At 41.8% G+C, this 17,063-nt stretch overlaps 1 protein-coding gene across 1 annotated transcript in view; it reads right to left on the bottom strand.

The window, feature by feature from the left end:
• Window positions 1-6,394, bottom strand: part of si:dkey-174m14.3 (brain-enriched guanylate kinase-associated protein) — a 46,798-nt gene extending 40,404 nt beyond the window's left edge. The window contains exon 1 of the mRNA XM_036985276.2: window positions 5,439-6,394. Coding sequence (XP_036841171.2) covers window positions 5,439-5,732 — 294 coding nt within the window. The 5' untranslated portion in view covers window positions 5,733-6,394. The remainder of the gene's footprint in view (window positions 1-5,438) is intronic.
• Between the last annotated feature and the right edge of the window lie 10,669 nt (window positions 6,395-17,063).

Here is a 17,063-nt window from a genome sequence, read left to right as displayed (position 1 = left end):
TTGCAGACTCTGGGGCCTTTCAGAACAGGTGTATATATACTGAGATCATGTGACAGATCATGTGACACTTATATTGCACACGGGTGGACTTAATTTAACTAATTATGTGACTTCTGAAGGTACAGTGCCTTGCGAAAGTATTCGGCCCCCTTGAACTTTGCGACCTTTTGCCACATTTCAGGCTTCAAACATAAAGATATAAAACTGTATTTTTTTGTGAAGAATCAACAACAAGTGGGACACAATCATGAAGTGGAACGACATTTATTGGATATTTCAAACTTTTTTAACAAATCAAAAACTGAAAAATTGGGCGTGCAAAATTATTCAGCCCCTTTACTTTCAGTGCAGCAAACTCTCTCCAGAAGTTCAGTGAGGATCTCTGAATGATCCAATGTTGACCTAAATGACTAATGATGATAAATACAATCCACCTGTGTGTAATCAAGTCTCCGTATAAATGCACCTGCACTGTGATAGTCTCAGAGGTCCGTTAAAAGCGCAGAGAGCATCATGAAGAACAAGGAACACACCAGGCAGGTCCGAGATACTGTTGTGAAGAAGTTTAAAGCCGGATTTGGATACAAAAAGATTTCCCAAGCTTTAAACATCCCAAGGAGCACTGTGCAAGCGATAATATTGAAATGGAAGGAGTATCAGACCACTGCAAATCTACCAAGACCTGGCCGTCCCTCTAAACTTTCAGTTCATACAAGGAGAAGACTGATCAGAGATGCAGCCAAGAGGCCCATAATCACTCTGGATGAACTGCAGAGATCTACAGCTGAGGTGGGAGACTCTGTCCATAGGACAACAATCAGTCGTATATTGCACAAATCTGGCCTTTATGGAAGAGTGGCAAGAAGAAAGCCATTTCTTAAAGATATCCATAAAAAGTGTTGTTTAAAGTTTGCCACAAGCCACCTGGGAGACACACCAAACTCGTGGAAGAAGGTGCTCTGGTCAGATGAAACCAAAATTGAACTTTTTGGCAACAATGCAAAATGTTATGTTTGGCGTAAAAGCAACACAGCTGAACACACCATCCCCACTGTCAAACATGGTGGTGGTAGCATCATGGTTTGGGCCTGCTTTTCTTCAGCAGGGACAGGGAAGATGGTTAAAATTGATGGGAAGATGGATGGAGCCAAATACAGGACCATTCTGGAAGAAAACCTGATGGAGTCTGCAAAAGACCTGAGACTGGGACGGAGATTTGTCTTCCAACAAGACAATGATCCAAAACATAAAGCAAAATCTACAATGGAATGGTTCAAAAATAAACATATCCAGGTGTTAGAATGGCCAAGTCAAAGTCCAGACCTGAATCCAATCGAGAATCTGTGGAAAGAACTGAAAACTGCTGTTCACAAATGCTCTCCATCCAACCTCACTGAGCTCGAGCTGTTTTGCAAGGAGGAATGGGAAAAAATGTCAGTCTCTCGATGTGCAAAACTGATAGAGACATACCCCAAGCGACTTACAGCTGCAATCGCAGCAAAAGGTGGCGCTACAAAGTATTAACTTAAGGGGGCTGAATAATTTTGCACGCCCCATTTTTCAGTTTCTGATTGTTAAAAACGTTTGAAATATCCAATAAATGTCGTTCCACTTCATGATTGTGTCCCACTTGTTGTTGATTCTTCACAAAAAAATACAGTTTTTTTCTTTATGTTTGAAGCCTGAAATGTGGCAAAAGGTCGCAAAGTTCAACGGGGCCGAATACTTTCGCAAGGCACTGTAATTGGTTGCACCAGATCTTATTTAGGGGCTTCATAGCAAAGGAGGTGAATACATATGCACGCACCACTTTTCTGTTTTTTATTTTTTTCATCAATTTGGACTATTATGTGTATGTCCATTACATGAAATCCAAATAAAAATAATTTAAATTACAGGTTGTAATGCCACAAAATAGGAAAAACTTCAAGGGGGATGAATATTTTTGCAAGGCACTGTAGCATAGCATTCTGCAGCAATACACCATCCCATCTGGTTTGGTCTTAGACTATTATTTGTTTTTCAACAGGACAATGACCCAACACACCTCCAGGCTGTGTAAGGGCTATTTGACCAAGAAGGAGAGTGATGGAGTGCTGCATCAGATGACCTAGCCTTCAATGAGTTGAACCACAGAGTGAAGGAAAAACAGCCAACAAGTGCTCAGCATATGTGGGAACTCCTTTAATTAAGACAGTTGCAAAATATTTCCAGATGAAGCTGGTTGAGAGAATGCCAAGAGCATGCAAAGCTGTCATCAAGGCAAAGGGTGACTACTTTGAAGAATCTCAAATATAACATATATATTTGATTTGTTTAACAATTGTTTGTTTACTTCATGATTCCATATTTGTTATTTCATAGTTTTGATGACTTCACTATTTCATAACTCTCCAGAATCATCACAGATACGACAGCTATTATTCTACAATGTTGAAAATAGTAAAAATAAAGAAAAAACATTGAATGACTAGGTGTGTCGAAACTTTTGACTGGTACTGTGTGTACTATCTGTTTAATTACTGTAATAAAATGACAAACACATTTATTGTGTTGTGCAGTCATAAAAAGTAGTGATAATGTAAAAAAACACATAGTTGAGGAATTCAGTGGTTATTTCACAGGAAGTGTGATGAGAGCAGAAGGCCATGTGCATGTCAGGATGGGACTGTGACGGATGTGACAGCACTGATCTCAACCAGCACCGTGTATTGTACAAGGGCTCCTGTGAAATACTACTGAGAGAGAAATAAACTTCACAGCTACGCACACACACACACACACACAAACAAGCTCACATACACACTTGTCTCTCAGCCCCCTCACCGCCCACCTTTTTTCAAGCAGTTGCTAAGGTGACGGCCAAGACTGAAATTTAATCAGACAGTAAATTGAGCAATGTTATTTTCTCTTTCATTATTGACTGTCTGTGATACCTATGGTGAGATGATGTGTCAGACATATTTAGGCTTTTGAAAACCTTGAAAGTAAATGTCATATGATCTTTACTGCATAAAGGCAGAATGAGACATTGAATATTTCCCTTGTTGCCAATGAAACCCATATTAAAATTTAAACAATTCTGATTTACAATGCACCTAGCAACAGCAGCAATATCTGTTGTAATCTCTCGTGGACAGATGCAAGTAACATAAAAAAAAAGTAGCAGCATCTGTCAAAAGACTGTGGGATGCAACAACTAACAAAGAACTTTGTTCCATTATGGTGATTTTTCTTCACTGATTATTAGGACAAATCACAATTTCTCAGGTGCATGCAACTTTCACATTTTGGAAGGGGAGGGGACATTCGGCTCACAGGGAGAATCTTAATCGCACACTGCTCTCCTCTTTCTCAAAGCACATTGGATGAGACAGGCAGAGGTCCCGCCTCTCTGAACTTCTGCTCCAAAGGGGTTTAAGAAGGAGGCATGGAGAGAGGACACGAGGAGTATGCAGTTGAGATTCTCCCGTATACTTGCCCGAATCTGGCAGAGACTTGCAGTTTAAAAATGGGTGCAGAGACTTGCAGTTTAAAAATGGGTGGAGACTTCGCTGGTCTCTTTAGTATGATCTTTAACCCGTCTCTCCACAGAACCTAATCAAGTATCTGGCGCAATTACGCAAGATTTTCATTCTGGTGTCCAACTCGATAACTGTTGGATAACATATATCAATATTTTGATGTCATATTCTTTATTCACAAATAATGTCATACTGATGTTTTATTATACAATATAACACTTGGGAGTTGCATAGATGTCAGAAATCAGACGGACAGAATGGTGGAGAACTCTGTTTGGCTACACAACTCATCGCTCATACACCCTACAGCAGGGGTCGGCAATAGGCCAAAACCGGCTCACAAGTGTGTGTGTGGGGGGGGGGATTGTCGTTTTTGGTCAAGAAAGATATGTTTAATTTAGGAAATCTCTTCCTAAGTATTCCCACAAATTAAGCGACATGTGGATCTTGTCTCATTGTAATCAAGGTATGAAATGTTTGTGATTTTCCAGTATAATCTCTCGGCTAGTCGCCTACCCCTGCCCTACAGAGTAACAAACAGTACAGAGAAAATCCATTATTGTCAACTTGCTGATATTGAATAGTCTCTGGACAGGGAAAGCATGAGCGGAAGCTGCAAATTGCATGACATTCCATATTGATTTAGTGATTGGCAAGCTTTTTTTGGTTGACTTGGTATAATGGCTATAGAGAGATGTGCATAAATTCTAGTGTTCTAGGTCTATTTTTATGATAATAGCTATGCCTCGATTTAGGGTCAAAGTAGCTTTGAGGAGGCCACCATTTGTTGTTGTTGGAGTATATATCTGCCTGTTTACGTTAGTTCTATGTTTAAATGAGTTATACCTGCACGTACGCATTTCATTGCATTTTGTACACCATTTACAGTACATCATGTGTATGTGACGAATAAACAAACGTGATTTTGAACTTGAGAGGAATTTACAAACCCATCCCTTCCTAGACTAGGCTACATGCTGAGATAAGTAATAATAATAGCCATTTATCTGAAGCTTTTATCTAAACAGTCATATGGGTGCATACATTTCCATATGTATGGTCCCAGCAGGAATCTTACCCACAATCCTTTGTCCCGTATGGCTCAGTTGGTAGACCACGGGGGCGAGTATGAAAATGTATGCACTGACTAAGACAGGAGCGTCTGCAAAATGTCTAAAATGATCATGTAAATCCTGGACCTCGCAAGCACTATGCTCTACCAACTGAATCACTACTGATAGATGCCATACATCTGGAAAATGTGTGATTGACAAGATTGTAATACGGTTGACTAGTTTGTGAGAGGAATCTGGTTTGTGCTATCTATAATGAAAGGCACATGCAAATACAGTGTAATGTGATTGGTTCTTAGCCGTCTATAGTTAACATGGCAAAAGCTTCTAGGTCTAGGATAAGACACAAACAGTCATGGTCCATTATCTACTATGGTTTGTAGCGATGAATAGAATTTGAGTTCATGAATAACTTCTCATTTCACATTGCAGTTAATCAGTCATATACAAGCATGTACAGTCCATTCATTAAATACAGCAGATGAATCACGTGAGATATACACATTTTGTCATTTTTCCCGACCCAAGTAAACTGTAAAATAAGTTGCCATTTTGTTAACTTTTGTCAGTATACACATAAGTTTGCAGGTGCCTGTAATTTGAAATACTATACTTTGTCTGTTTTAGTCATTATTTAGTTGAAGATAATCTGAAATGATTGTGCATCAGTCTTTTTGAAAATGTGTTTATTGGCTTTTGGTAATGGCACAAAAGATTCTACGCACTATTGCGCAATCACAGTAATGTATTGACCATGCTCAGAAGAAAAACATGATGGGTATATAAAAAAAGTCACACCACACCAGTGTAAGATTAAGAAACATAACGATTTGTCACTCACCATGCTGATCCCTCTGGGTAGAGAGAAGGATCGGTAGGGGTATCTCATCACTAGTCCCTCATCCCACAAAACTGGACTTGGACTCCTTATTCTTCCCAAAGTTTTCTGCCGCAATTCTGGAGGAGCCGCTGTTCCTACCATACCCATTTTCCTCTCCCTCTCCAGAGTTGACAATGTGTTCTCCTTCTTGATCTTAATGTCCTTCAGCTCATCCTCCCTCCGGACACGGTCAATGTCTGTCTCCAGGTAAGCTTTCCCCACAGGCTTTTCTATGGGACCCTGCTCCTCCTCCATCCTGCCCCGCTGCAGTGCCACTGAGCAGGGCAGACTGCTCCTCCACCGGTACTCCACTTGGATCACGTCGTCTTCCGACCCTGTGGTGGTGCTGGGGCAGGTTCTGGGGCTGAGGGAGCTGGATCTCTGGGGAGGAGGGGGAGGCTGTAGTTTCTGGAAGGCCTCCAGGCTGCCTGGGACGAGCACTCTGCCACCGACGTCGTCCAGGAAGTTTGAGAACTTGAGTTTGGCTTCAATCTTTTTCTCCAGCCAACAATAACGTGTTGATCGTTTTGCCGCTGTTGCTGCTGCTGCTGGTGGCTGTTGTGGTGTCCTGGCTACTGGAGGTCAGGCTCTGCACGGACCCAGCCCTCCTCCCCCTCCCTCTCCCTTTCCCCCACCAGGCTCCCCCTCCCCATGCTGCCTGTTCTGCCCCCTCATGCATCTCCACGAGGCTACATGGCCTCCCTGGACTCCATGGGGACGAGCTCTGCTGTGAGGCCCTCTGGCTAAGCTGGAGCTGTTGAGTCTGGCCTGGAAGGCCTCCTGGCTGTGCTTCCTGATGGAGCTGCGGAGCAGGCTGACCTCCCCGGAGCTCCAGTTGTCTAGGCTGGCGTAGGCCTCACTGCTGCTGATGATTCTGCTAGGGCTGGGGCTGGATGTCAGGCTGCATTGGAAAGACCTGCTGGAAGTGGGGGCTGAAACATCAGATTCCTCCAACCAAAAATGCATGAATCCAGGGCAGGAGCCAGAGGTGGTGGAGCCTGGGGATAGCTTGCCCAGCCCCCTGAGAGAACAGGGATGCTGGTGAGGCTATCCCTGCCAGTCAGGTTGACCTGTCTGGTTCGTTAACACCCCAGGACAAACGAGTGGCCCCCTACCATGCCAATCTGTTCCAGGACCACCCTAACTCAGATATTAAACTAGGTGCCACATTGCCCGTTCATGCCAATCTTACAAAATGATCACTGTAGCCTAAATGTGTGGTCCACATACTATAACCCCCCCCCCCCCCCGTAACAACCAGGCTAAACTGAGAGCTGTGTTAGTTACTACCCCGAAATCCACCCTATAAAAAGGCTGAAACTAGCATAACAAGAAAACTGCAAAAATACAGTTTCCTCTAATTATATCCCACAAAAGCAGGAAGCCAAGCAACCTTGGAATATCTAAGTTTAGTATGTTCATAGGAAGTATCAAGCAGTTCAACAGGCCCTGCTCTGAGAGCACAGCCAAAGTCCTTAATTAGACCATCTATAGATAGCATTGGAGCCAATGAGACTTTTTATGCCTTTTCCAGGTCAGTGGCTCCAACAGAGCATTGGTCACAGATAGAAACACATGGCAATTGATGGGGAGAGAGAGAATAATGGGACGCAATGTGAGAGAGGGAGACACTAATGGATAATAATCAAGTAAACAGTCACTTGTATGGCATACAACTACAGGCTACCGTGGCCTATATTTTCGCAGTACAAAAAGCACAGATCTGTGCAAACAATACTGTAAACCTTATTATAATCTGGCAGCTTGATTTAATTTTAAACTTTCTTCTACAAGGGGAATTATGAGGGCTTTATGAGGAGGCGCTGACGCTGTCGTACATATCGAGCCAGAGCATCCCAAACATGCTCAATGGGTGACATGTTTGGTGAGTATGTAGGCAATGGAAGAACTAGGACATTTTCAGCCTTATAATACTGAAGCATGGTGTGATGGCGGCGGATGGATGGCACGACAACGGGCCTCAAAATCACGTAGCGGTAACAGTGCATTCAAATTGCCATCGATAAAACGCAATTGTTTCCATTGTCCGTAGCTTACGCCTGCCCATACCATAACTCCTCCGCCACCATAGGCACTCTGTTCACAACGTTGACGTCAGCAAACCGCTCATCCACACATCTGCCATCTGCCCGTTACAGTTGAAACCAAGATTCATCCGTGAAGAGCACACTTCTCCAGGGTGCCAGTGGCCATTGAGCATTTGCCCACTGAAGTCGGTTACTACGCCGAACTGCAGTCAGGTCAAGACCCTGGTTAGGACGACGAGCATGCAGAAGGGCTTCCCTGAGACAGTTTCTGACAGTTTGTGCAGAAATTCTTCACTTGTGCAAATCCACAGTTTCATCAGCTGTCCGGGTGGCTGGTCTCTGAAGAAGCTTGACGTGGTTACATATGTTCTGCGGTTGTGAGGCCGGTTGGACGTACTGCCAAATTCTCTAAAATGACATTGGAGAAGGCTTATGGTAGAGAAATAAACATGAAATGTATGTCCACATGCTACAGCACAAGGTGCACCTGTGTAGTGATCATGCTGTTTATTCAGCTTCTTTATATGCCACACCTGTCAAGTGAGCAGATTATCTTGCCAAAGGAGAAATGCTCACTAACAGGAATGTAAACAAATTTGTGCATAACATTTTTGAGAAATAAGCTTTTGTGCGTATGGAACATTTCTGGGATCTTTTATTTCAGCTCATGAAACATGGGACCAACACTTTACACTTTACGCGTTTATACTTTTGTTCAGTTTACATAGGGAATTGTTGACGTGCTGTCAAATTTTTATTCTCAATAAAATTTTATTTATACTTTTTTTAATGCATTTTTCATACCTTTCTTTAATATTTTAAAGATAGAAAGTTGATCGGCTATGTGTACGTTCGGTTTGCGAGTCTCTTAACAAGATGAAATCAAAATATTTAGGCTGACATCATCCAGTGTCCCAAAATGTGTATTTGTGTGATATGCAAATATGTGCATACTTAAATAAATATAACCTCATTTTCATATTTATTACAATATTTCCCAAAAATGTTTAATACAAAAAAGTATTATATATAAAAGTATATATTGTCCACGTTCAACTGGTAAAAGTTTATTGTGATATGATTAAGAAAAAAACTACTTTTAGGGTGAAAAAAACTACTTTTACTTTTAAATCACACTGCCAGATTATTATGAGGTTTATGGTACTTTTTGCCCAGATATGCACTTCTTTTGCACCACAAAAAAATGTCATCCTATTTTTCTACTTGTCAATCCCTCCCTATCTTTGTAGTTCCTACCCTTATCAGGGTTGGGGTGAATTCCAATTCCACATGTTCCTCATTGAAAAGCATGGAAGAGAATAGGAATTTGAATTTTAGTGTACTTCTTGAATTGTCTGGAATTGACCCCAACACTGACTCCTTAAAAATCCTTAAACTTGGAGGGATAAGCGAAATCTACATTAACAGACATGAGTGAGTGTAAGGGGAATACTGGATATACTGTGCATACTCTATTCAAATGAGAGAGCCATAGCTGTGATTTTCATCAATATTCAGCATGTTACATAACTTAGTCGATAACGCCTCTGTTCCTCTGTGTGTGCGAGAGCAGAGGGGTGTGTGTGAAAGATTATGATTGGCTATCGAGTGGCAGATAGTCAGACAGCAATGAACTCTACTTATTGCAATGGAGCAGCAGGCCAATTGAGTCACATTATACTCATCCCTGTACCAAGCTCTCCAATTTGCATGCACCCTAACTAGGGAGCCATTTAATAACATACCCCACCCAAAATGCTCGCTCGGAGCTCGTATAATGATGCCTGCTACAGTCAGCATAATCACAGAGGATCAAAGAGCCGAGATCTGAGATCAGCACGACAGCCTAGCCTAGCCCCACAGTGTATCCCTATGAAGTCAACTTAGATACAGCCATAGAGATACAGTATAATAGTGTTCAAGTTCATTCTGTGGATACAGTATATTGTGGTTTAGCTAGTATGTCTGTATTGTAAGTCTCTTGATGGGTAAAACCCAGACTCTCCCAGTCTCCAGGGTGGTCATTAGTGGTCCATCCGTTATGTAGGGCTTGAGCGATGGCTGTGCTGGGGGGGGGGCCTGCGCATGCGTGCCCCCTGGTGTTGGGCCCCCACACCCTGCCTGCTGCTTCAGCCCAGCCGGTCCAACGGGCCCCGAGGGGCCACCAGCCTGTCTGCTGCTGGGGAGGACAGTCAAGCCTGGCCTACAGTACATGGGGCTCTGTCTCTCTATTTTTCTCTCTCTCTCTGCCTTTCACTCTCTGTCTGTCTGTGCTTCTCTCTATGTGTCTGTCTGTCTGTGTTTCTCTCTATGTGTCTGTCTGTCTGTCTGTCTGTCTGTCTGTCTGTCTGTCTGTCTGTCTGTCTGTCTGTCTGTCTGTCTGTCTGTCTGTCTGTCTGTCTGTCTGTCTGTCTGTCTGTCTGTCTGTCTGTCTGTCTGTCTGTCTGTCTGTCTGTCTGTCTGTCTGTCTGTCTCTCTCTCTCTCTCTCTCTCTCTCTCTCTCTCTCTCTCTCTCTCTCTCTCTCTCTCTCTCTCTCTCTCTCTCTCTCTCTCTCTCTCTCTCTCTCTCTCTCTCTCTCTCTCTCTCTCTCTCTCTCTCTCTCTCTCTCTCTCTCTCTCTCTCTCTCTCTCTCTCTCTCTCTCTCTCTCTCTCTCTCTCTCTCTCTCTCTCTCTCTCTCTCTCTCTCTCTCTCTCTCTCTCTCTCTCTCTCTCTCTCTCTCTCTCTCTCTCTCTCTCTCCTACCTATCCCCATGTAAATGTTTTTAATAATCTCTTTTCAATCTCAGGAGGAGATGGGAGGTAGCCAATTTAGAAGTATCGCCCTGACAGAGAGAGACTGTCAGCTCGTGGCTGCTGCTTGGTAATGTTCTTAAAATGAATTCCTGCTATACAGGCAGTAGATGTGGAGATAATTGGGGGATGCTTGTTCATTGGTTGCACTGTATTTTGCTCCCCATTGTCGACTGGTTCTGGGGCTCCGGGCCTACATGGACCTGCCTGGCTGGTCAGGGGGTCTCTGGAGGGAGGAGTCGGCAACAGCCGGTCAAGACTAAGCTCTTGTTTATTGCAGGGAAAAGGCTGTGTGTGGCTGGCTGTACAGTATGTCTCCAATCAGTTACTATGGTATTGTCTTGTGTCTGGGAGATATGTCAGGAGACCTATTAGGTCCTTCTCCCATTCTGTCAGTCTGTCAGTCATTGATCTGTCTATCTCTCTGCATGCTGGTTATGTGACTGGCTATGTACAGTGTTGTAACAATGTGCAAGTAATTGAAGAATTAAAGGGTAATTAAATAACTAGATAAATATAGGTTGTATTTACAATGTCGTTTGTGCTCCACTGGTTTCCCCTTTCTTATGGCAACGGGCCACAAATCTTGCTGATGTGATTCCACACTGCGTTATTTCACCTAACAGGTATGGGAGTTTATCAATGTTTGAATTGTTTTCAAATTCTTTGTGGGTCTGTGTGATCTGTGGGAAATATATGTCTCTAATGTGGTCATACATTTGTCAGGAGGTTAGGAAGTGTAGCTCAGTTTCCACCTCATTTTGTGGGCAGAGGGCACAAAGCCTATCTTCTGCCAGGTCTGCTTTTGGCGGCCTCTCTCAATAGCAAGGCTATGCTCACGGAGTCTGTCCATTATTTTCATTGATTGAATTTAATTTGGTATTTTTTTAAGGGTGGATCAGCTTTAATATTGCAGATATATTGCTGTTTCCATTAATGTAATTGTCTGCATCATTTCCAATGCCCCATATATTTATTTTGTAAATATTCACTACCGTTCAAAAGTTTGGCGTCACTTAGAAATGTCCTTGTTTATGCTCATTTTTGTCCATTAAAATAACATCAAATTGATCAGATATACAGTGTAGACATTGTTAATGCTGTAAATGACTATTGTAGCTGATTTTTTTGGAATATCTACATATGCGTACAGAGGCCCAATATTAGCAACCATCACTCCTATGTTCCAATGGCACATTGTGTTAGCTAATCCAAGTTTATCATTTTAAAAGGCTAATTGATCATTAGAAAAGCCTTTTGCAATTATTTTAGCACAGCTGAAAACTGTTGTTCTGATTAAAGAAGCAGTAAAACTGGCCTTCTTGAGACTAGTTGAGTATCTGGAGAATCAGCATTTGTGGGTTCAATTACAGGCTCAAAATGGCCAGAAACAAATCCCTTTCTTCTGAAACTCGTCAGTCTATTCTTGTTCTAAGAAATTAAGGCTATTCCATGCAAGAAATTACCAAGAAACTGAAGATCTTGTACAACGCTGTGTACTACTCCCTTCACAGAATAGCGCAAACTGGCTCTAACCAGAATAGAAAGAGGAATGGGTGGCCCCGGTTCACAACTGAGCAAGAGGACAAGTACATTAGAGTGTTTGAGAGTGTTTCTAGTTTGAGAAACAGATGCCTCACAAGTCCTCAACTGGCAGCTTCATTAAACAGTATCTGCAAAACACCAGTCTCAACGTCAACAGTGAAGAGGCACTCTGGGATGCTGGCCTTCGAGACAGAGTTCCGAAGAAAAATACATATCTCAGACTGGCCAATAATAAGAAAAGTTTAAGATTGGCAAAAGAACACTGGACAGGGGAACTCTGCCAAGAAGGCCAGCATCCCATAATCGCCTCTTCACTGTTGATGTTGAGACTGGTGTTTTGTGGGTACTATTTAATGAAGCTGCCAGTTGAGGACTTGTGGGGCATCTGTTTCTCAAACATGACACTCTAATGTACTCAGTTGTGTACCGGGGCCTCCCACTCCTCTTTCTATTCTGGTTAGAGCCAGTTTGTGCTGTTCTAGACCTCAAACTTTGGAATGGTAGTGTATATATCTATCTATCTATATATATATATACATACACACATATATATATATACGTATAACATTCATACATATACACATATATATATATATATATACACCTACAAACACATACACATGTACATACATATACATACACTTTTTTTAGTATACCTTCCTTTATTATTCCCCGCAAACCCTTCCCCAATTGGAGTACACTATTAAACAATAACACTTAGGCTTCTACTTCTAGCTTATACATACTGGCCTTCCTCTATTTCTGATGTCCATCCAGTTTGATTTATACAGTGCCTTGCGAAAGTATTCGGCCCCCTTGAACTTTGCGACCTTTTGCCACATTTCAGGCTTCAAACATAAAGATATAAAACTGTATTTTTTTGTGAAGATTCAACAACAAGTGGGACACAATCATGAAGTGGAACGACATTAATTGGATATTTCAAACTTTTTTAACAAATCAAAAACTGAAAAATTGGGCGTGCAAAATTACTTGTTGTTTGTGTACATTGACATTATACTGTCATATGCTTTCCCCCAACACTGCTTTACATCAATTTGTATAGTAGACCCTCATGCCAAATTGAGTCAAAAGCTTTTTTGAAAAGCATGAGAAGACTTTGCTTATATTTTGTTTTGTTAGTTTGTCAAGGATGGTGTGCAGGGTATATACATGGTCTGTTGATCAGTATTTTAGTAAGAAATGTTAGTTGATAGGTCAAATATATTGTTCAGGCTTCCTCCTGTTCCTAAGTTTATACCTTCACTAATGCAGGAAAACATCTTGTCTAGGAGGGATTGGATTTGTTGTTGGCCAATAGTTTTTTGGTAGGTTTCTACACTACCCTCCTTCCATCTATAGTATTTCTTAATCATATGCAGTTTGTTCAGCTTCGATGTCTCATGGTTGATTATTGCTCCGTTCAAGTAGATTATGATTTTGCTGTGATCTGATAAGGGTGTCAGTGGGCTGACTGTGAATGCTCCGAGAGACTCTGGGTTGAGGTCGGTGATAAAGTAGTCTACAGTACTACTGCCAAGAGATGAGCTATATGTACAGTATACTTACCGTAGGAGTCCCCTCAAAGCCTACCATTGACTATGTACTGCGACAGAGCTGCAGGAGTTGTGACCTGTTGTTGTTGGTTATGTTGTCGTAGTTGTGTCTATGGGGGCATATGGGGGAGGGAATGCTGTCACCTCCCGGTAGCTGTTTGACCTCCTGTGTGCTGAGGGTGTCAGGTTCTTGTCCAGTTCTAGCATTTAGGTCACCACAGACTAGTACATGTCCCTGGAGCTGGAAATAATGGATCTCCCCCTCTAGGATGGAGAGCTGTCTTCATTAAAGTATGGGAATATACAGTGCCTTCGGAAAGTATTCAGACCACTTGACTTTTTTTCACATTTTGTTCGGTTACAGCCTTAATCTAAAATGGATTAAATCGTTTTCCCCCTAATCAATACACACACACAATACCCCATAATGACAGAGCAAAAACAGGTTTTTAAAACTTGTTGAAAATGTATTTAAGAAAACACTGAAATATGACATTTACATAAGTATTCAGACCCTAAAATACAGTAGAATAGAATACAGTATATACATATGAGATGAGTAAAGCAGTATGTAAACGTTATTAAATTGACTAGTGTTCCGTTATGAAAGTGGCCAGTGATTCCAAATCTATGTATATAGGTTCAGGGTTGTGTAACCAGGTGGAAGCCGGCTAGTGATGGCTATTTAACAGTCACCAGACCAAGTCTGATGACCTTGAGATAGAAGCTGTTTTTCAGTCTCTCGGTACCAGCTTTGATCCACCTGTACTGACCTTGCCTTCTGGATGATAGCGGGGTGAATAGGCCGTGGCTCGGGTGGTTAATGTCCTTGATGTTCTTTTTGGCCTTCCTGTGACATCGGGCGCTGTAGGTGTCCTGGACGGCAGGTAGTTTGCCCCAGGTGATGCGTTGGGCAGACCACACCATCCTCTGGAGATCCCTGCGGTCAATCACTCCCTTTCCTGCTGTGCCCACCCTTTCCTGCTGTGCTCTCAGGTCGTTTGTGCCTGTGTGTATTATTATGTGGCTGGGTGACCCTAGTTGGTCCTCAGACAATAAGGTCTAAGGTCTCTCTCTCTCTGTCTCTCTGTCCTAACGACCACTCTACCACAGGCTGGTGTTATTTGGGAGCCAAACATCTCGGAGTTTAAGTTATGATTTCGAGCAACATTGTGTGATAGATAAGATAAATCTCCAACCCTGAGAAACAAAAGCAATCATCCTCACCACTGTATTCTCACACTCAAGAGCAGTTAAAGCTATTCCTCCCGAGATAGATCATGTTTTGTCAGTGAACACTACTAGGGCACTTTCCCTCTCATCTCTAGGGCTAAGTGTCTTATCAACAAAAATCCTGCTTTCTCCATTCTTTGAAAAAACACTGGCAAAGCAACCATTGATTTCAGCTTGTTTGCAGCAGTCTTTCAGAGACTCGTTCACCTGTTCCTTTTCTTTGGGCATCACATTTGAATTGGATCTTACGAATGTGTGTTTCTTCACTTTGCTGTGGGTGTCAATAACAGGTGATTTTGTGAAAGCCACGATGGTATAGACCTGGCAGTCAATATGACATCAATAATCCATCTCATGCTGTCGATGGCAGCAAACGGCTATAGGGGGGGGGGGGGGGGGGGGGGGGGGGGGGGCCTTTCCGTGAAAGCTCACAGTGCAATTGAATGAAACACACGGATAAACTGAATAAGGTAAGACCCATTCTGGAGAAAGTAAGATTGGTTTCCTGGGATCTCAGTGGAACAACGCCGTTAGGTCTGCAATAACATCAGTTACTGACCAATTACAGTCCTACAAAACGTTGAACTTAGAAAACAAACATATATTGCTTAGAGGAGCAGTGTGAAGCAGCAGGATTTGAACCGGATTTGCACAATTCAAGGCTGTTATCCCACTGAGCTAAAGCCTGGGCAATAACTCAGGGAGTTAACGCAAGTCTTCAGGTCTCAGTTTACTCATCACACCCATACAGTAAAACAGGCCCGGACCCATAATGAATCATTTGGACTGGCATTTGTATTCCATGGCACAACATGCATAAGCCTACCCATGTCCACGTTCCACGTGTTGACGTGGCTTGCTGGCGATCAGCTTCGGCATTACCGGTACATTGATCTCTAACTTCAGCACAATGGACAATCCCATATATTTGTATCATGCATGGCCTGGTACCTACATGACATAGGAAACACTGACATTTAAATTCAATTCAAATGCTTTTACTAACACTTATCGCAGCTGCTTAAATCACCTTTATAATAGGCTAATGCAAACCTTTGATCGCATTTGCAGAGCAAGGAAAGATGAATTTGTGACAGTAATTAAGTAGATTGGGAAGCATCCAAAATGGAATTGCCTCATTATAACAATACAATGACAATAATCACTCTGTTAAATTATAGGCTATAACACATTTTTCTGTACAATTTTTGAACCAACTTGTGCGCTCAAGACCATTCGTGAAATAGTCACATAATGGTTATTTTGAACAGATCACCACCGCTTGGGTAAAATGATAGTTAAACAAATTCTTATCAAATAAGCCTGTACGATCAAATGCATTGCTTCCAAACTACAATAATAATGACACAAAAAGTTACAATAACAACAACACGAAAAACAACTGCTTTAAATACAAAGATCATCTTATTTCAACATTCAGAGCATCCAGAAAGTATTCAGACCCTTTGACTTTTTCCACATTTTGTTATGTCACAGTCTTATTCTAAAATGGATTAAATACATTTGTTTCCCCCGTCAATCTATACACAATACCCCATCATGACAAAGCGAAAACAGGTTTTTTTTTAATTTATTGCAAATGTATTAAAAATAAAAACTGAAATATCTTATTCGACCTTGAGATGTTTCTAGAACTCGATTGGAGTCCACCTGCAGTAAATTCAATTGATTGGACATGATTTGGAAAGGCACACACCGGTCGATATAAGGTCCCACAGTTGACAGTTTGTCAGAGCAAAAACCAAGCCATGAGGGTGAAGGAATTGTCCGTAGAGATCAGAGATAGGATTGTGTCGAGGCACAGATCTGGGGGAGGGTACCAAAACATTTCTGGCGCATTGAAGGTCCCCAAGAACAGTGGCCAGAGACCGGACTTTCTGAAAAAGTTGCTTCAACAAAGTACAAAGGGTCTGAATACTTATGTAAATGTGATCGTTTTTTTTTTTTTTTAATATATTTTCAAACATTTCGAAAAACCTGTTTTTGCTTTGTCATTACGGGGTATTGTGTGTAGATTGAGGAGGGGAAAAAACATTGGAATCCATTTTAGAATAAGGCTGTAACGTTAAAAAAAATGTGGAAAAAGTCAATGGGTCTGAATACTTTCCAAATGCACTCTATACGAAGGAATCCGTTGAGAATGTCCATGTCATATCAATAAAGAGTAAATTATTCCATATCTTTGCTGTGTTGTGGCCAGATGTTTTAAGACTACTTGTTGCAGCAGATGAGGCATTCTTTTTAGCAAACCAATTTCTAATATTCATTTCGACCACGATGAAGAAAACAAGATAAGGTAGCCTACTCTTGAACATGACATTCCGAACAATCACAAGGCTGTTTACATAACACTCCGCCCACTATTAATTTGACTCATCAAAAAGAGAAATGA

The sequence above is a fragment of the Oncorhynchus mykiss genome, chromosome 8 (genome assembly GCF_057628025.1).
Source record: "Oncorhynchus mykiss isolate SJ-2025 chromosome 8, ASM5762802v1, whole genome shotgun sequence".
NCBI lineage: Eukaryota > Metazoa > Chordata > Actinopteri > Salmoniformes > Salmonidae > Oncorhynchus > Oncorhynchus mykiss.
The sequence above is the reverse complement of the archived record's forward strand: the minus strand, read 5'-3'. Positions and strand labels throughout refer to the sequence as shown.